A 21,071-nucleotide genomic window follows, 5' to 3' on the forward strand; every position below is an offset into this window, starting at 1 on the left:
AAGTTGTCTCCCACGAGATTCTGTAGAGCTCACTGCTATTCATGATATCAATGATTTAGGCTTGAATGTAGGGCACATGATTAAGTTGTTACAAAAATTGGTTATGGGGTTGATGGTGAGGAAGTAGTCAGATGGGCAGGAAAGTGGCAGATGCATTCATGGAGGGTGAACAAGGCAAAAGAATATGCAATAAATGGTAAGAAATATAGTGGAATTGAGGGACCTTGGACTGCATGTTCACATATCCCTGAAGTATAACTGGTAAATAAGATGGTTGAGACGGCACATGGGATACTTTCCTTTATTAGCCAAGGAATTGAATACAAGAGCAGACACTGTTAGATCTGCATAAAACACTAGTAAGGGCACAGCTAGAATACTGCCTGCGTACAGTTCTGTTCACCATATTATACGAAACCTAGGGGGTACTAGTAGATTTTAAGATGCTGTTGGCTCTGGAAAATATTTAGCTACAGGGAAAGATGGAATAGGCTGGGGGTATTTTCATTGGAACAAGAGGAAGCTGAGAGCAGATTTAATTAAGGTGTATAAAATTATGAGGGGCCTGGGCTTTCCTTAGCAAATAAATCAATAACCAGATCATGGATTTCAAGTAATTCATACAAGGGTTACGACAGAAATTGAGGAGAGCTTTTTCACCCAGGGGTGGAACTCACTGCCTCAAAGGGTGGTGGCAGCAAAAACATTGTTTCATTTAATATTTGGATATGGACTTAAAGTAACCTTCAGGGTTTCAGATCAAGAGCTGGAAAGTAGGATTTGGTAGAATATGTTTTGATTGACAATCATTATGGGCCAAATGGCTTCCTTCTATACTGTAAATTTCTATGGATTAGAAACAGTAATCTAGAACTTGGATCAATTTTCTCGACCATTCAAAAGGAGTCTGAAGTTCATAGAAATCATCATAGAAACCCTACAGCACAGAAAGAGGCCATTCGGCCCATCGAGTCTGCACCGACCACAATCCCACCCAGGCCCTACCCCCATATCCCTACATATTTTACCCACTAACCCCTCTAACCAACACATCTCAGGACGCTCAGGGGCAATTTTAGCATGGCCAATCAACCTAACCCGCACATCTTTGGACTGTGGGAGGAAACCACGCAGACACGAGGAGAATGTGCAAACTCCACACAGACAGTGACCCAAGCCGGGAATCGAACCCAGGTCCCTGGAGCTGTGAAGCAGCAGTGCCAACCACTGTGCTACCGTGCTGCCCTCGAAGTTAATGTAAAAAAAATAATAAGCGCTGTAAATTTGATTATTAAGTTTAATAACAGGCCTCTACAGGCATTTAAAATGATCAAGACAGCAAAATTTTAAAATGTAATTATAGCTTACATTTTGAACTCGACATTCAATAAGCATCTTTTTGTCACCAAGAATGTCAAGAAAGGGAGCTTTTTAAACAGATGGTATTGAACAGGTGTTTGCTAACAAATACCCAGGTACAGCCAAATGCTTCTTGCATAGGAATGTATGGCAACAGACGGTTCTGTCCTTCCATTTTCTCATTGCAGGATTTCTGTTAATAGTAATTAATGAAAGTGCAGTATTTCCTAATCAGGTATTCTTCAGTCGAACACCTGCTCCTGCATACAAATGCAATCCAAGTCTGCACTGCTGCCTGGTAGAAAGAAAGTTAACAACAAGCATGAACTGCTCATTAATGAAATGCTTTCAAGGTTACACCAGTCAGTACAGAAACAGAAGTTGCAATTTTGCAGAGCAAAAACTTGAACTAATGATTTCAATCAATCATTCACTACAGCCAATTTCTTCCACTATGTCGACAGAGATTGTCGAGTAAGGATAAATGGGTAATTTTCAAGTTAGCAAATAGTAAGCAGACAGCAAGGATGAAGGGGTAATTTTCAGGTTGGCTGTCACTAGTGGAGTGTCACAGCAATCAGTGTAAGGGCCTCAACTGTATATAATTTATCTTGGTGACCTGGATGAAGGGGTTGAGGGTACTGTAGCTAAATTTGCTGTGTCAAAGTTAGGTAGATAAATCAAGAGAGTCCACAGTGCGATTTAGGCATGTTAAGTGTGAGGACCAAAAATTTGGCAGAGGGAGTGTATATGTGGGAAAATGTGAGGTTGCCCACTTCAGCAGGAAGAACAAAAAAAAGAGTATTTTATCTGAATGGAGGGATCTAGGTGTCCGATACGTGAATCACAGAAGCTGATATACAGGCGCAGCAAGTGATTAGGAAGGCAAATGGAATGTAAGCATTAACTGCAAGGGGAAATAGAATGTAAACATAGGGATGTTTTGTTACAGTTGTACAGGGTGTTGACTAGAGTGTACTGCGTACAGTTTTGGTCTCCTTACTTAAGGATGCAACTGTATTAGCAGTTCAGAGAAGGCTCACTCAACTGGTTCCTGGATGAAGGCTGTATTTTACAAGAGATGACAATCAGGGGGACACAGCTTAATGGTCTCCCATTTAAGATGCAGATGAGGAGTAATTTTCTGAGGGTGATGAATTTTTGGAACTGTTTCCCCACAGTGCAGTGGAGGCAAGGTCAATGAATAATGTTAGAGCAGAGATAGATTGACTCTCGAGGGAGTCAAAGTTTATTGGGGAAGGCAGAATATATGAGGAGCAGACACGAGGGCCCAAATGGCCTTTCCTTACTCATAATTTGTGTACAATCTTTGCTGCCAGAGAAAAAGCAACAGGGCATGATTCATGAATAAGAGCTCAGCAGGACCGCCTGAACTTAGTACCGATCAAACCGACACCATTTTGTTTGTCACAAAGGTCTTAACCCACATTGCAAGTTACAAACTGATGGATTAGATGCAACCGTTCTTGAAGGGCAGATAACATCTGTTTCTGCTTCACAATCTGTATGTTAAAACAAAATCTCGGTCTTTAAGCATTAAAAGATTTTTAAGAATCTCTCAGGCTGAAGCAGAGAGAATTAGAAGTAAAACCTTCTGGTTATTGCTTGGAGTGATAGGTCATCCAGTGTTGGTTAGGAAAAACAAACCACGAGCTGGTGCAGTTTTTCTGGCTTCCCCCCACCCCTGGGTCATTATTTGAGTATTATGAATGCTTGGCTATGCTTCAAAAGCTATTATCTTAAGTGTGGGTGAGAATGTTTTAGATTGGAGATGAAAAAAAGAACTTCTAACGAAGTGGATACTGGGTGAGTGATTATGTTGGTGGTGTGCAGTTATGATGGGTTTGGGGAGGATGGGATGGGTGCGATAGGGCTAGAGCGCTTAAGAATCTAAAACAACTGGGATGGAATCCTAGAGAAAGGAGGTAGACATTCTTTCCGGATGGCCTCAGCACTCGTCGTCCACCATGGCCACCTAGGATCTACTTGTGGGATCGGTGGGCTTGACTCCATCCTGTCCCTACCTCCTTGAGTAAAACACTGGGCTCAGTGGGGTTCTTTAAACTGAGCCCGTCTACTGAATCGGAAAATTGACCAACTTTAGCTACCTGCCTCTGTAGCAAAAATCTAGCCCTAGATGAGCAAGTTAAATGACAAATTAGTGGTAAACAAAAAAGACATGAATGATTTAGGGCTCAATTTGATGGATACAGTTTACATGAATTATCATTTATATTTGCCTAACAAGTTGTTAGAACAAGAACCTGGGAGAAATCATCACATTCCAATAGGGGGCAGTATGTACTACAGAGATTGAGCAAACTAAGTTAGTTTGTCAGTGCTTGGAAACCTTTATTTCAGCTTTTAGTGAGATCATAATTCCTGTGAGGAGCTATGATTAAACTGCCATGCCAGTTTTATTTATATACTCCTTTAAAATCTACACTTCCCCTCAATCACCACCCCCAAGTATCTTTCGGATGCATCAATATTAACAAAGGACAAAAATATTTCCTGGTTTATTCCCTGCTAGAATGAATATAAAAAAGGCAATACTGGAACATTTAAAACACAAATTATGCTGCTTTCCCTGGTCAAAACAGCACGAGAGGCAGGATTACAAAGATTTGCTCAAGTCTCGAGGAAAAATTGGAACGGGAAAGTAAATTTTATTGCCAAGAACAGACTTGCAATCTTCATATTCAAATGTTTAAAAAACATGTATTCACAAACACAGCAGCTAATTTACACACTTGATCCCACAAATACCAAGATGAACTGTTAAATCAGTTCTTTGTTAGCATAGGGAGACAGAAGCAGAGATGGAAGTTAGAAGAGATCCTCAAACTGCTCCCTTAAACATGTGGGCCACGATTCTCCCATCCCACTGTGCTAATGTTTTGGGCCGCAGGCTGGGAGGATCCTGTGGCGAACTGTGGGGTTTGCGCGAGGAGTTCATGCCCCGCTTGCATCTCCCAGTGCTGGATTTCTGGCGGCATCTGCTCTGCGCCGGGAATTATTTACATAATCATTTCCATACGATTTAAATGAGATTAACGGGCCCAGGACAGAGGTCTCCGGGCCTACCAGCCTTGCCCACCCCGCCAAAGTATTTAACTCCAGTGGGGATTACACTAGCTCCCCACTAACAGGAAACTAGTGACCAGACCTTACTGCAGTGAAGGGGGGGGGGGAAGAAGTGGTGCCCCCTGGGCATGGGCACCTGGCAGTGCCAGCCTGTGCCCCTGCCCAAGGGGCAAAGTGCTAATGCCCAGGGGACTCGTTGGTACTGCCCATTGGGCAGGGAGCAGGACCAACTGGGCAGGGCCTGAGAGCAATCCCGCTGTCCTCTGCCCAGAGATCGGTTGGGGAAAGAGAGGCCAGAGATCGGCACTGCGGGAGTGGGGGGGGGGGGGCGTTGGGACTGGGACCAGGAATGGTTGAGGGGGGGCAGTGATTGAGCTGACCAGTAATCGGGAGGTTGTCAGTGCAGGACCACTGTGCATGCGCCGATCTCGGCACTGACAGATCGGCGCATGCAGAGGGCCACTGGTTTCAGCTTCTCCAGCGGGAATAGGCCCCACCCATGAAATTTAATGATATTCACATTGGTGGCCTCTGCAGTGCACTTAGTTTGGGAGATTCCTGTCTGAACTCCCACTGAAAAAACCAGCATGAATTACTCCAGTTTTCATGCGAATTCGACACTTCAAATTTTTTTGGGAGACTTCTGCCCGAGAAGTCTATTAACAGTTCCCTTTCCATTTCAGCTCCTGACCACCCAATTTTCGTTCATTAATCCCATAGTGGTCAAGGTCAATCTAGCCCGACCCTCTGAAGCAGATCCTACATTGAGGAATGGCTGCTCAGTTTTGAAATTTAAAAAAAGCAAACTTAAAACATACAATTTATTTTCCTTTCAAGAACATCTTAATTGCTTCTCTCTCGAGAGTTTCAACTTTCCTGTTTTGACCTCGACCAAATCCAGATTCACTGGTTCAACATTCGATCCTCCCCTCAATCTATCTCCATGATCTCCTCCAGTTGCACATCCAATCTACTCCACACTTCCATTTTTACTCCATTGTCAACAGTCAATCTTCAGCTAGGCCACTGCTTTTGCATCCCTTTCCACAGAATCTTCACCTCATTTCTCAACTCTTATTTCACTCTCCTAACCCTTCTTTCCTTGTTCTTCCACCCACACAACATCCAATACCTTTGGAATTGCTCAAGAAAAGTCTGTCTGAAATGCAAGTTGCTGGAGATCTTTTTTCACAGTAGGAAGTCTCACAACACCAGGTTAAAGTCCAACAGGTTTATTTGGTAGCAAAAGCCACTAGCTTTCGGAGTGCTGCCCCTTCGTCGGGTGAGTGGGAGTTCTGTTCACAAACAGGGCATATAAAGACGCAAACTCAATTTACAAAATAATGGTTGGAATGTGAGTCTTTACAGGTAACCAAGTCTTAAAAGGTCCAGACAATGTGAGTGGAGAGCGTTAAGCACATGTTAAAGAGACTCACATTCCAACCATTATTTTGTAAATTGAGATTGTGTCTTTATATGCCCTGTTTGTGAACAGAACTCCCACTCACCTGACGAAGGAGCAGCGAGCGCTCCGAAAGCTAGTGGCTTTTGCTACCAAATAAACCTGTTGGACTTTAACCTGGTGTTGTGAGACTTCTTACTGTGTTTACCCCAGTCTAATGCCGGCATCTTCACATCGATCTTTTTTCAAACAGCAGAAGGATCAGTTTTCAAAGATTTTGATATGGGCATTCCCCCCCCCCCTCCCCCCCCCCTCCAATACTCATTTCTACATAACGAAAATGATGGAATTTTATGTCACACTACAAGAAATGAACCCGAAAGTGTTGAGCCATTTCATATCCCATAAAGGTCATCTGTAAAAATCTGATTCAATATATGCAGCACCTTAGCACAGCATCAACATTTGTCAGAACATAATCAATAATACTTTAAAATATAACCCACAGCAAACAGTTTCTGCAGAATGCACACTTTACCTCTGGAGACCATATAAATTAATGTGCTACAATTTTATTTACAAAATTTCAAGTGAGAAATCATTTCATAGAAATGGTTTTAAAAGAACACAATTACATTTTATATAAATAGTATCAGATTGCAAACAGTGTAAATGCACTCAGTACAAGAACATATTTATAGAACTTTGAAGTCATAATTGCAATCCCCGTGCTGGTCAAATGAGCAAGGTAGATGTCCATCTTTAACCCCCTTGTAAAGCATTGCCTGGCTACAGTTCAAAAATAGAAATTTAGTTTGAGGGTGAGGGGGTGAAGTGGCATGGCTGTAACTGTGCAACTGTGTCTGCCCAATTTTATTGCTGTTTAATTTGAAGGAAGGAAAACCTGTGCACACCGTTCAATGGTCACCTCTTCCCAATTTTGCCCACAAGCTGTGGTAGGACACCCAAAAATTAAAACCTACCCCAATACCACACCATACTCAAACAATTGGGCAACAGGGTAATACACATGTTCAATGTATGCTTTACATAAAATAGTTTAATAACTTTTAGATTATGGAGTGCTTTTAGAACCAAGGACTAGACTACGCCTAGAAAGTAGATTTCTTGTACATATTATAGGTGATGTACTATAAACCTCCTTGCATTATGAATCACTTGACTATTTTCCACAAGTGTAAAGTTAATATTTAAGATAAAGTACTTGCTGATCAGTGGAATGTTTTATTGCACAGATACTTGAATATTATTTGCATATTTCTTTAGAAGGCCGCGCAGAATTCCGATAAATGCAAGACTGAAGCTTAAACAATCCTAGACTCTGTCCTGCAGAGTCCACATGACATTCCAAAGATGCGTGACCTTGGCAAGTACAAAATGTACTGATGATCATAAGTAGAGCACCTCATTCAGTTCCTTCTAGTAGCTTTTGCAGATTCTTCTGTATCTGAAAGTCACAGTACAGAATTTGAGAAATGTGAGAAATGCAGGCACATTGGGAAGTGAATAATTATTTTCTCACGATCTCTACCAACAAATTTCAGTTAAGATATAAATTTTTAGAAGACAAAAATAATCATTTTAGTCATTTTTATTTATACCACGAATATAAATTTTCCTTTAGCTTTGAATAATTTACAGAGGCATGGTATGTTCATTAACACAGCAGTCCCAATAGTATCACATTTGCTTCCCTGAATGTAATGGGTGTCAGGAGATACTCTCAGTTTACAACTTTATCTTCTTTTACAAATTCTTCTCCAGACCCAAAACTCACTCTACCTCAAGTGGTGTGCCCCTTTAAATCTACAACCTCTGGCACCCCGAATAACCTCGCTTTCCCTGCTCCATATCTTGTGGCTGTGTCCATGTGGCCTTACTCTGAAACTTCCTCCCTAAACCCTCAAAGGGTTTTCTACCATTCCAAAAGTCTTTCAATGTTGCATCTCTCCCTTGAAGGTCCATAGGCTAAAGGCTGTACATTGAACAATATTTCTCATTGCCAAAGATACGAGGAAAAGAGATCCCCAAATTAGCTCAAAAGCAAAGCAAGAAAAATATTCCAGTGGTCCTGAATTCTAGCACTCTCGAACATAAGAAATAGGAGCAAGTAGTCTGTTTGGCATCTTAAGCCTGCACTGCTTTTAACGATGATCATGGTTGATCCTCTACTTCAAATTTTTATTATTTTCAATGGATGTGTGCATAAACGCCAAAGATTCACAGTCCTCATTTGAAGAAATTTCACATTTCAGGTCCTAAGTGTCTGACTCTTTATTCGGAGGCTATGGGTGGAATTCTCCCATTCCCCATGTCAGTTTAATGGCGGGAAATCATACCAAGCCAGAACACATCTGGACCAGATTCTTTCACATGAAAAATCAAACTGGAAGATCCAAGGAGTCAATCTTCCAGTTTCAGAGCGTTCCCGGAGGTCCATATTCTTTCTCAATGGTGTCAGTGACATCCAGACCCATTTTAAAAATGGTGCCTGGATATCATGGCAGGATACGACACAAGAAACCCTGATTGCATAATAAATGAGGCCAGGATCACACGAACACTCCCCAGCCCAGCTACGGCGAACAATGACCCCTACACATTAGACTTCCCAGCCAGGGGAAATATTCTCTCAGTAGCTACTCTGGCTCTCGATATGTTTCAATGTGATTGCCCCTCATCTCCTCCAGAAAGGTTGAGGCCCAGTCTACTCAAACTCGTCTCATATGAAAACTTTCGCATTCCAGTAATCAATCTAGTGAAAAAGTATATTTTCCTTGGATAGGGAGAGCAAAACTGTATAGAGTACTCCAGGTGCGATTGCACCATTTCCTTACATGATGCCAGACTTCCTTATTCTTGTAACTCAATCTCTTTGCAATAAAAGGCAATATACTAGTTACTTGCTTAGCAGGTTAACCTTATACCTTTCAATCCATCAAATGCTTGCCCACTTACTTGACTTGTCTCTATCTAGTTACAGCTTCATAGCATACCTCTCCATCTAGCTTTGTACAATCAGCAAACTTGGATACACTACATTTAGTCTCTTCATCTATGTCACTAATATAGATTGTAAATAGCTGAAGCAAGGCCTAGGAACAGAATCTTGAGATAGCTCACTAGTTACAACCCACCAATCGAAAGTGACCTGTTCATTTCCATTCTCATTCCATTAACTAATTCTCAATCCAAGTTGATGTATTATCACCAATCCTATAAGCACTAATTCTTTATTTTAACCTCATGTATTTTCAAAAGGCATTCAATAACATGCTGCAATTATTACTCTATCCAACCATTCCATCTACCCTACTAGCAAGATTTGTAAAATGTTATTCTTTTTCATAAACCAGTACTAACTCTACCCAATCACAAGTGTCTTTTTCCAGGATATAGCAACCAAAATATATAAACATGGCCATTTCAAGTTAACCCATGAACAACAATTTGCCATAACTCATTAGTAAATTTCCTAATCTTTAATTTTAAATACAGGTTTGATCAATTCCATGGAAACAATGGTTAATACTGCTGCCTCACAGCACCAGGGACCTGGGTTCCTGCCTCACAGCGGCAGGGACCTGGGTTCAATTCTGGCTTCAGTTGACTGTATGGTTTGCATCTTCTCCATGTTTGCATGGGTTTCCTCCCACAGTCCAAAGATGTGTACGTTAGGTTGATTGGCCATGATAAATTGCCCCTCAAGGTCAAGGGAATTAGCAGGGTGGATACATGAGGTTATGGGGATAGGGCCTGGGTGGAATTGTCGACGGTGCAGGCTCAATGAGCCAAATGGCCACCTTCTGCACTGTAGGGGTTCTGTGATTTTACGAAATGGTCTTGGTCCTTTCACACAATTGGGTGTTATTGACCTGGAATTAAAGGCAATAGCAGGTTCCTCATGCTTGAATCCAGCATTTTCCTTACAATTGATGCCAAGAAAACTGGTCTATAGTCCCTATTTTCTCCCCATTCTCAGGTTCCTCATGCTTGACTCCAGCATTTTCCTTACAATTGATGCCAAGAAAACTGGTCTATAGTCCCTATTTTCTCCCCATTCTCTCTGTTAACATGATTACCCAGAGACAATATTCTCCAGGAGCTTTGATCTACATGGAATTCTTGATCGTGCAAATCATCCCCAATAAATATTCTGTTGGCCAAGATACATATGTTGTAAAAGATTGATCTAATCTTGGCAAAAAGCCAAAGCTCAACTCCTCAAAGATTCTTCAGAAGGAAAAAAATCCTAGTATTTTGATGATTACTCAAATAACTTGTATTTACATTGTATTGATATTTGTGCATCTTATTTCCATAGGAATTTCTTTTTGCCCTCCTCTCCAAAAGGCAACAACTTGCGGCATACTGGTACAATGTGTCAGCATTTTACAGTAGCCATCTATAAATATTTCATTTAGCTAATGTCAGCAGTTCATTTGAGCAAAGTCAAATTTTATTTTCCAGAAGTTGGAACCCTAAGCAATTTCATCCTCCTGTGTTGCAAGCACACAAATGTTCGTATATTAAGCTTGTTATAACTTTATTGCTGTCCTGGCTGAACACAGGCCACAAATATATCACATCTCAGACTGAATGTATCCATTCTGCCATCCAAGGTGTCACCTTTCCAAAAGTCCCAACATCTGTCTAGAGTTTAAAACATCACATAATGCACACTCTTATTTCTAAGTATTCCAATAAATTCCAGCTCACCTTTTCCAATTTTGCAAGATTCTCTGATAGCTCATCATAGATCACATCTGTATTAACGTGGAACTCTAATCCCATGTCACGCTGAGCAAAAGAACTGTACAAAACCAGAAGAAATTTATTGCTGAATTAATAAAACAAGGCAATTGGAACTGAAGACCAAAAGGTTGAATAGGACATTTGGCAGTGTTTAAATTCACTCCTTCCATGCAGCACTAGTCATCAGTAAACCAATGGCTGTGGTTCAGCAAGAATATTAAATATCATCAACATAATGGAATCACATGTTTCCAGGAATAGAAATTGTAGCTTATGAAAAATTCTAAGCTCTGTACAAAATTTTACATCAGCATGGTTTCAGGGAAAGCTTTTCATACCAGTGGAGATAATTCTCTTTGTATTTTAATAAGGACATGGTGCTTGTATTTTAAGTAGTGACAAGGGCTTTAGATAAATCAAACTTTGCACAGAACAGTTTAAAAAAAGCAATTTCACAAAACAGTCATTTAAAAGCTAATACACACCACTGTTCCAGCCTACAAACCTATTATCGTATGTGAGCTACCTATTCAGAGTCTGTCATGTCCAACAGGGGAAAACAACTGGCAATTACTAGCATTCTGAGCATTGAGTATTAGAAGATGCCTTTTCCCAGGATACGTCAATGAAAATATACATGTGGCATAGCTCAGATCAATAAATTTCCCAAACCCATCTTTTTAAATACAAGCGTTGCACATTCAGCAAAAATGGTCATAGCCCTTCTATACAATTGGCTGTTTGTGGCCTGGAATTAAATAGCAAAGATAATTAAAGATTTAAGCAAACTCTGACAGAACTTGTGGTATTCTTCATATAGATCAGATTTTAATACAACAGGTATGTTGTGCCAAGTGGCATTGAGGACTACTTGGGGTAAAGCGAATGCTCAAAAAGAGCTAGACAGATTAGGCGAGGAAGCTAGCGGACTCCCACTTTACCAGTGTGGAGACAACCCGAGATCCAGCAGTGTTAAAATAAGTCTCAGGGTCTAGCAGTGCCATGGAGGCATCCCCAGACACTTGTTAGTGTTGGATGGGGAGGAATCCTGGAGAGGAAGATAGTCTGAAGCATTGCAACTATGTCACAACTAGTGAACACTGATGGAGACCCTGGATTTCAGAGTGGAATGGTGCTGAGGAGACAGATGTTGGGGGTGCAGGAGGAGGAGGGTGTTCATGAAGGAATTGTTAGGATTTGCAGAATTGTGGGGACAATTTACTATCCTTCACCCCCTTTCACACCATCAGGTGGCAGCTTTCCACAATGTACATGAACTGACACCCCCTTGTGTGCCCTAGGGTTGTTCCTACAATCCCCTATAGTATACTGATCAGTAGCCCCATCTCTTCTCAGTCATACGTCAGAAAATATCCTGAGATGATTCAGAAACGCAAAGAAAACAGACATGCCAAAAAGGAAGGTTTAGCAGGAGTGACCAAAAGGTTAGTTAAGGAGATGGGTTTTAAAGAGACAGTTTGAAAAAAAAAAAGAGGGGGTTCTGGAAATAGAGAGAGATTTAAAAAGGATGGGCAGCATGGTGATACAATGCTTAGCACAGCTGCCTCTCAGTGCCAGGGACCTGGGTTCAATTCCGATCATCTATGGGGAGTGTGTATCTGCATAGGTTTCCGCCGGATGCTCTGGTTTCCTCCAACACTGCAAAGATGTGCAGTTTAGATGTATTGGCCATGATAAATTGCCCCTTGGTGTCAGGGGGATCAACAGGGTAAATACATGGGGTTATGGGGATAGGGCCTAGGTGGGATTGTCAATGCAGGCTTAATGGGCTGAATGGTCTCCTTCTGCACTGTAGGGATTCTGAGGCCAAGATTCTAAGTAATGCCAGTGACCAGGTCCTAGGGGTACATTACAGGCTGAGTCAGGAATGATGGGCTGATAGCTGGAGAAGAGGAGTTTGGGAAGTGTGGGGATACAGATTTAAAGGTATTGGAAAAATGTACATCACTACACGTGGTCATGATGGGCAAGTAAACTTTGGCTGGGATAGACAAATTTTCATCTGTGTTGCTGGTAGGTGCCCAGAGCACATTTCTAATTATTTGATTAAAATAGTTTTATTAAATGTACGTCAGTTGCATCCACCACATAGTTTAGCTTTTCTGCCCAAGTAACGTGGAAACTCAAATGATGCAGGATTCCACAGGCATCAGCAATCCTCACACCAGCAACTTGCCAAACGGACCATATCACGTGGTGTTATATTTGACTGCATTTGGTGCAGCAAAGGAAGAGTCGAAGGAAAATTCACTTCAACCCAACCACATATCCTGGTGAGCAGCCATAAGCTGGAATTCTGGCCACTTTTCTCCCTCTGCTCCAAAACCCAAGAATACAATTACATGGTTGAATAGCAGCCTTGCCAGAGATTTGGCTAACTCAGCACAGATCTTCCTGACTTGCTCAATACCAGGTACCATATTGGACACTTAAGCAGCGTCACATTTTAGCTTTGAAAGTTGCTGGCGAGGTGGGAGATGCAGCAGCTCAGGCAGCAGTGCGCTTTCTGAAGCTGCAACACAAGTATTACAACATTTCAAAATGGAGTTTGACTGAAAAATTCTCCAATCACTACACAATTTCGCAATGCACACATTTGTGGACAGGTCAATTTCAGCTCCTTTGGAAAAAAAAAGGTGCTGGATATAACCATTCGCAATATTTCCAACATGAGGCTTCCAATTAAAATCTAGGCAGTGAAAAGAGGTTAAAACAGTTCATCAGTCATTATCAACCAAGCTTACAGTCACTGCAGCTTAACCATTTAATAGCTCAATTACAAAAGCAGACCAAATAAATTGCTCAGCCGATGAAAGCAAATACTTACTCTTTGTGATGTGCATGGTATTCTGGCAACGCTCCCAGTGAGGCGAGGCGCTGCTCCAAAGCAATTATTTTTAAGCCCATGTAGAAGGATGACAGAACTAGCACAATGACTCTGTAAAATAAATGGCTTTTTAAGCAAGCATTTTCTGCTTCTTGGTACGAGACAGATTCCCACACAACTGTAGCCAGCTACATTTTCCATTGTACAGCAGCGAACAAATTCAGTGTTACATTTGCAGAAAGAAGTTTTCAACAACAGTTAAACCCCATGCCTAATTGCAAAATATTTTAGACTTTGTTCTTTAATAATTAACTCAAATTTTATTTATGAACCTGACTTCACCATCCTCGTCGAACCAAAGGTTACTTCTGTTATTAAGAGAATTGCCCTTCCACTTCTGTTGGGAGCATTGCCCTCCTAACTAAATGTAAAAGACACGACTGTCACCTTATCCATCAAGGCCATTCTTTGTAAACACCACCTGCTCCCAAACGGGAAGTGGATAATGACAAAGAACACCCAGGGAAAATAAATACTTCCCAATAACCCCCCCCACCGACCCTCACCACTCTGGTCACTGCATATGAACAGCAAGTGCTCAGAGATTGACACAGCACAGATTAAACTCCTACTATAACTATCTCAATGAACTTCACCCCCAATTTCAGAAATGTGTCTGCTCCTGCACAAATCTGGCTTTCAGAGTGGGATTTTGAGTTTGTGGGTAGCTTGGTGTTGTGCCCTGAAGCCTGCTGGGGTTGAGAATGACCAGCCAACAGGACACTTACAGACAGCAAAAGTACAAAAAATATCAACCCAGGTTGGATTCAGATCCCAGAGGTAAAGAGTCCTGAAACAAAATAGGACATCCAGGGGGTGAGTCTCCCAAAAAAATTCTAACTGAAGTAAATCCCGCTGGTTTTTCAGCGGGAGTTTCAAAATGAATCTCCCACACTGTGCACTGCAGCGTGAATCCGTGGGCAGGGCCTATTCCCACTGGTGAGGCCGACAGCACAGCACTGAGCGGGCCACTGCACACGTGCCAATCTGTCAGTGCCAAGATCAGAGCATATAGCCCCCCCACTGCCGGCCTCCTGATTGCTGGCCAGCTTTGCAGCCTCCTGCATTGCTAGCTGTGTGAGCCCCCCCCCACCACCTCTCTGCCCCCCACAGCCTGATCACTGGCTCTGCAAACATGTCTGGGCCAGCCTCAACCCCTCTCCCGGCAGCCAAAATCCCTCCATCCCCCCACAGCCCAGACTCTCCCGATGTCCAGCCCAATCGCTTACCTCCCTCTCTCTGCCTATGATCCCAAAGTGCAGAGTGGCAGCATGATCCCCTCACTGATCTCCTCCTCCCCCCCCTCCATAAGCCTCGGCCCCTTGGCACTGTTGGGCAGTGCCAGGGTGCCACAGGCATTGCCACTTGGGCAGTGCCGGGGCCCAGGCTCGCACTACTTAGGTTGCAATGCCAAGGGGGCCCACCCCTCACCCCCAACTTCCCGAGGGGCCTCAATGGCCCCCCTTCAGTCCAGAGGGGTCTGGCCACCAGCTCCCCACAAGTGGGGAGCTATAGCAAAGCCTGTGACTTCAGTCGCAGGCCTGCTAATGATATTTAAAATATATTTAAATTAACACCTACATAAATTATGACGACGCTGGAAATCTGGTTGCCAGAGACCAGCGGAGGCCATGGCAGCCAGCGAGGAGCCCACAAAACAGCCTCCGCTCGAGTCTCCCGGCCCACTCGGTCTGGTGGCACACTGGTCAGCACTGTGGCAGTGGCTAGCACTGCAGCCTCATAGCGCCAGGGACCCAGGTTCCATTCTGACCTTGAGTGACCGTGTGGAGCTTGCACGTTCTCCCTCCCACAGTTCAAAGATGTGCAGGTTAGGTGGATTGGACATAGCAAATGTGTGTGGTTACAGGGATAGGAGTAGGAGGTTAGGCCTGGGTAAGATGCTCTTTCAGAGAGTCTGTGCAGACTCGATGGGCTGAGTGGACTCCTTCTGTACTGTAGGGATTCTATGGTTCTAACATATGCAAACTATATCAAATTTGCCTATTAACGAGTAGCTGTAAAATTCTATTGTCATTAAGTAATTCAAAACAATACTCACATAATCAGATAGAGCACCAGTAAGGTATTTACAGAAAGATACTGGACACCATTAGATTTCACTCTGTGTAGTAAGTGTACCAAGGAATGTCCTGCAAAGTGTAAAGGACCAGAACAATAATATACAAAAACCAATTGTATACCTATGCAAATGATGCAAGCAGAAATGAGAAAACCCAAGTTTTTTTTTACATAGAGCGTGGTGGGCGCTTGGAACTCACTGCCTAGGGGAGGTAGTGGAAGCAGATGCGATAGTGACTTTTAAGGGGCATCTTGGCAAATACATGAGTAGGATGGGAATAGAGGGATATGGTCCCCAGAAAGGTTGGGGGTTTTAGTTCAGTCGGGCAGCATGGTTGGTGCAGGCTTGGAGGGCCAAAGGGCCTGTTCCTGTGCTGTAATTTTCTTTGTTCAGGAACTGATCATTTTCTTTCTGTAAAATTATCAGTGTCCAAAACTGCAATAACTAAAAGCCAGCTGTGTTTCACAGTTAGTGGTTTCTTTAAACCACAAGATGGTCAAGAGGACGAGAAAAGAGCAATAACAAAATCTCTAATATTCTGTTAGGTCTTAACTCTTAGTTAATTAAAAACTTGAAATATTAGTGAAGAAAACACAATTTGGAACCATACATGGTTAAGAACTTCCAATTATTGCAGGTGCTGTTAAATTATTTTGGATACATCAGCCAGATATCAGTACTTACTCTTGTCATGACAACTTCTTCTCTTCACTTCAGGCATTTCTTTAACATGAACATCAGCAAGCACTGGAATTTCATCATTCTTTGCAATTTTCAATAATGTTTGGGTCGAACTGGTAAACTCTGTGAACGACCAAGTTAATTATTTGTATTTGGATATGTTGCAAAGAAAGGTGTGTACTCTAAGCAGGTAGAAAGGCACAATAGTACATGTGCTCAACATCACAGTACAGAGTTTACAGTGTTGGTGGTGTCGCAATAAAGCATTAAGCTAACACATCAGATCATTCATTTAAAACCATGCTAGCTAATTTATTTAACATGGATTCTCACTTACTCAGTAAATATTACAGACCTTCCAGTTTCAAGTGTCTGCTGAGTATAGAGCTACACCAGTTATTGATTCTCAATTGCAATAGATATTACAACGTCATAATGTTAATGTTTTCCAGCTCTTTGTAAGTTTTTAAAGTAATGCACATACTTTAAAATCATTCTTGGGCTTACTAAGGTGCAGTGTTTTGTTTCATCATTTAAGTTTCAATAGATGTTTAAACAATTGTTTCCGCATTAACATTTACCAACGCAATTACACTACGGTGCCTGGATAACTTGAGATTCTTCCATTTTAACTCATCAGATCCACTTTGTTCCGTTATTTAACAAAATTTTAGTTAAAATTGTCACCTTATTTCCAGAAAGCTAGGCAGTTACTCCAGTTGAGTGACTAATCTTGTTAAAATTAAGCACAGATCGATTTGACAATGTGAATTGACCATTGAATTATCGAAATGACACCTTATTCTGATGCAATAAAAGACACACCAACCTTGAGAATTTTCAGACTCTGGAGTTTGAGATCCAGAGCTACTAGATTGCTCCAGTTCCCGCCTTCTACACACTGCAAGATCAGACAAATCGTCTATATTGAATTCCTTTTTAAAAAAAAGACATTTTGCAATATTAGTTTGCTTGCTAATTGTGCATACACATCAATAGAAAACAGTCCTATATAATTAAAAGACCGAAGTAGTCTTCAAATGTGCTGCGAATGGTGACTACATGGAAACAACGCTTACATTAATTCTGTCACTCATGTTCAAACTAGTGAGTAGGTTTTGGTGAGTTACTGCCCACTTATCAGTTTGAGTATGCCTGGTTTTGAAACCTGACTGTATATAATGGACGCCATTATTGCCAGCCAAAATGGAAATGGTGAGACAAGTGCTCTGCCAATCAATTCTCGAGATCCCACTGCTATAAATTACTGGGATTATTTCATAATTTTTTTTAATAACTATCCTGCTCCACTCAATTTGTTGGGGAACCCACCCTGCTTTCATTGGTAGAAATTTCTGTAGTTTAAGTCACGAGTTCCGTTGCTTCGAGTTACCAGAGATGCGTAGCTGGTGTTTCCTGCAAAATAGACTCTTTGCTGTGGATACTGCTGCAAATCCTGCCCTACCTCCAACTCATTGGCTGAAACCCGTATCAACAGACACGGATACAAAACAGGATCCCATGAGATTAAACAACTCAACTCTATTTGAGGAAGCAGAGTTGAGATTTATTTGGGAGGCAAGCTCTGGAAATCATTTGGACTATAGAGATTGCCTTTTGTGCCTATTCCTGGCCCTGTATCTGACAAGGACTTCACCCCAGGAACTGGATCATGACTTTTAATGTATAATTTTACAATATAACTCTCCCTTCCATTTTAGGAAAAAACGAGTTTCCAGAGATAAAGCATGGTGAGAGCATAAAGCAGAAAGAAAGAGAATGAGAAAGAGAGAAGTTAGCAGCATAGGAGGCAGCCAAATGCATTTGTGCTGGCTTTTTGCTAGAGCAATGTAAACCTAATGCTATAGCTCTGCTGTTTTCCTCAGTACAGATTAAATCCACTACACTACTCAGTTTCTCCTCTGGCTTTGGAATCAGTGGCTGCGAACTGCTGAAAGGAAAACAACTGGTAGGATTTATGGAATGGGGCGGAAAAAGGAAAGGAAAAAAGTTGTTTAAAGTAAAACTTTCACGAAGTGATAAGGAACAGACCAGCTCCATTTTATAGTAATAAAAATAAACATGTCAGGCAGAGAGGGATAAGCAGAAATCCACTTCCAGCCAATCTGGATTTGGAACTCTGTGACATACTCGGGTGGAATACTGCTAATCTCAGTTACAGACTATCACATTCTCAGCATTTTCTTGTCAATTGAGAATAGTCAGGATTTACCATTTTTGGTGATCTACTGAAATTAAAATATATGTTTACATCAATTCAAAGTTCCCAAATAAGTACTTGCAGGTTCAAGTATGTATGTAGTCAGCTAGAATTTTTTCAGACACATGCCCCATCAAACTTCTGTTGTATAGCGTATGCCATTTACTGTAGTTTGACAAAGCACTAATCTGCACTTTAACTGCAACTGTAACGTGTATACCTGGTTCTAATGAAGCCTCACGGCAATATAACTCAACTTCTGCTCATCAGTACAGGGAGTATACGCCTGTGAGTAGCACAATTATTAGTTCCTACATATAGTTTGCTTATTGACTGTCAGGTAAAATAATTTTCCAGGTGGCTTTTTTTTGGTAAAACATTTACTGCCTATGTAGTCAAATTGATCAATGGCTATCCACTGCTGACAAGAGTATTTTGTTTTCCAAAGGCTACTTTATAACAGAAAATAGCTGCAGCAGGGACTACGGCTTTTGTATCTAATGATTTTTAAAATAAATCCTGCATTGTATGTAGCATATACAATAGTTCTCCGTACAATCTGGGATTTTCAGCACACTTTCACCGTGACCCTCAACAGACTTGTTGATCTATACAAGTCTGATGCTCTTATCGATTTCTGTCAGGCTGACTTACTGCCATTCCCTCTCATTTGTTTATTCTCTAGGAAAAGGTGCCATTTGTTTTGGCTTGCATGCAATTGATAGTCACACTAAATCTGTTTTCATGCTCAAAATGAAAGAGTGCTAACTAAAGCAACGGGGACCTGATGTTTTTTTTTCCATCTATTCATTCCAATGAAGTGCTCAGCTCTCACTTGGTAACTGTCAATAAGCTTAGCATTGCGAGGGCCCTGTACACCCTTGTGCAAGGTACTACTCAAGACTTGGGTTCTTAAGAATTAGAGTAATCACATGAGCAATAACACAACCGGTTCCAATGATTTGTAAGCAAGAATTATTCACAATGTGTCATGTTACTTTGCATAATTTTTTTTTTTTTAAGCACAAAAACTGAATTGTCAGTCGACTGATCTTCGATCTACAAGTTACCCAAGGTATTTATACCATTTATTCCCATCTATTTTCACACTGAGAACAGCAATAGGTTCTCTCTTATGGATGGACATACTCCATATGAAGTTAGAAGAATTTAGAACCAGTTATATAGTTTTTCCTTTCATCAGAAGGATGTCGTTTTTATTCCAGATGCTAGAAATCTGGAGAGTTTTGCTTATATGTTTCCCCTCTTGCTCAGAGGGCAGGCTGTACTCATCACAACCTGAAAAGGTTTCTTTCACATTTGTGTAGGAACTTGACAGATGCAATCAGTGTGACACCAGTAATTAGCTAATGGTTGCAAAAAACAACATTTTTCTGACCCAGATACAGTTCCAAGTACAGCAGAACTAGAGAGAAAAATGCTCTGTAGTTGTCTTTCGGATCAAAGGGTCTGTATGAGGAATGTTCCAGAAAATACATTTGCATATAGGAGTTTCACCGTAACATTATTTGTGGTTCAGTTTTTCTTTCAGTAATGATGATCTTTTGCATCAAGGTGTAAAGCCATTGCCCATCCTCTCAAAAGAAAAGTCACACAGTAAGACATCACAAGTGTTTATTTCTTTCCAGATGTTATATGTTTCCTGGCACACACTTTACTCAAAGTGATACATATTTTGTGCATTATAAATGCTCCTGGCATTATTTGTCCACGCTGAAGCATTTTGAAAACTTATCACAGGAAATAACAACCTTCATGTGTAACAATGCACTGCAGGCAAGTATTAAATTTACATTTTACCAGAGTAAGTTTTGAAGTGATTTTTTTGAGCCTTCTCTAGAAAATTCCCTGAATTGGTAGCAACCCTACTGTGGTGTTTCGCCCCTTTATAGCGCAATCTGCCTAGGGGGTCATGATACCCAGGTAATCAACTGAGGATCAAGATGGGGATCATCTGAACAGGCATGGGCTTCTGTATCAGTTTGATCCTGCAAGCCTCTGTAATATAGTTATATATAAATGTTGTAGTTATTTACCTAACTGGTGAACAGGAATTATTGCACTTTTTTTTCCTTGAAATAACTTGATAATTTAAAGTATACACCAAAATACGTGGTTAGCATTGCTGCCTCACAGCGCCAGGGACCCGGGTTCAAATCTGGCCTTGGGTGACTATCCGTGTGGAGTTTGCATGTTCTCCGTGGGTTTTCTGCGAGTTCCTCCCACAATCCAAAGATGGGTCAGTTGGGTGGATTGCCATGCTAAATTGTCCCTTCATATCCAAAGGTGGATTAGCCATGGTAAATGGGTTACAGGGATAGGATGGGTGGGCCTGGGCAAGATGCACTTGTGAAGAGTCAATGCAGCTATGATGGGCCAAATGGCCTCCTTATGCACTGCAGGAATATGATTCTATGATCTTCCATCGATCACTGATATTCAACACAAATAGCCAGCCCCTTATATCTGTACAGTTAAACTTCATAAATTCATTAGTCATGATGCTGTGGATTGC

At 41.4% G+C, this 21,071-nt stretch overlaps 1 protein-coding gene across 3 annotated transcripts in view; it reads right to left on the reverse strand.

Moving 5' to 3' along the window:
- Positions 1-1,332: 1,332 nt before the first annotated feature.
- Positions 1,333-21,071, reverse strand: part of gramd2b (GRAM domain containing 2B) — a 107,128-nt gene continuing 87,389 nt past the window's right edge. For 2 of the 3 annotated variants that reach the window (XM_078214573.1, XM_078214575.1), the window contains exons 9-14: positions 17,144-17,249; positions 16,318-16,437; positions 15,613-15,703; positions 13,494-13,604; positions 10,610-10,703; positions 1,333-7,337 (exon numbers count right to left, since the gene is read on the reverse strand). In XM_078214573.1, the coding sequence (XP_078070699.1) occupies positions 7,296-7,337; positions 10,610-10,703; positions 13,494-13,604; positions 15,613-15,703; positions 16,318-16,437; positions 17,144-17,249 (564 nt within the window). In that variant the 3' untranslated portion in view covers positions 1,333-7,295. The remainder of the gene's footprint in view (positions 7,338-10,609; positions 10,704-13,493; positions 13,605-15,612; positions 15,704-16,317; positions 16,438-17,143; positions 17,250-21,071) is intronic. The other variant, XM_078214574.1, reaches the window with a different exon arrangement.

The sequence above is a fragment of the Mustelus asterias genome, chromosome 6 (assembly GCF_964213995.1).
Source record: "Mustelus asterias chromosome 6, sMusAst1.hap1.1, whole genome shotgun sequence".
Taxonomy (NCBI): Eukaryota; Metazoa; Chordata; class Chondrichthyes; order Carcharhiniformes; family Triakidae; genus Mustelus; species Mustelus asterias.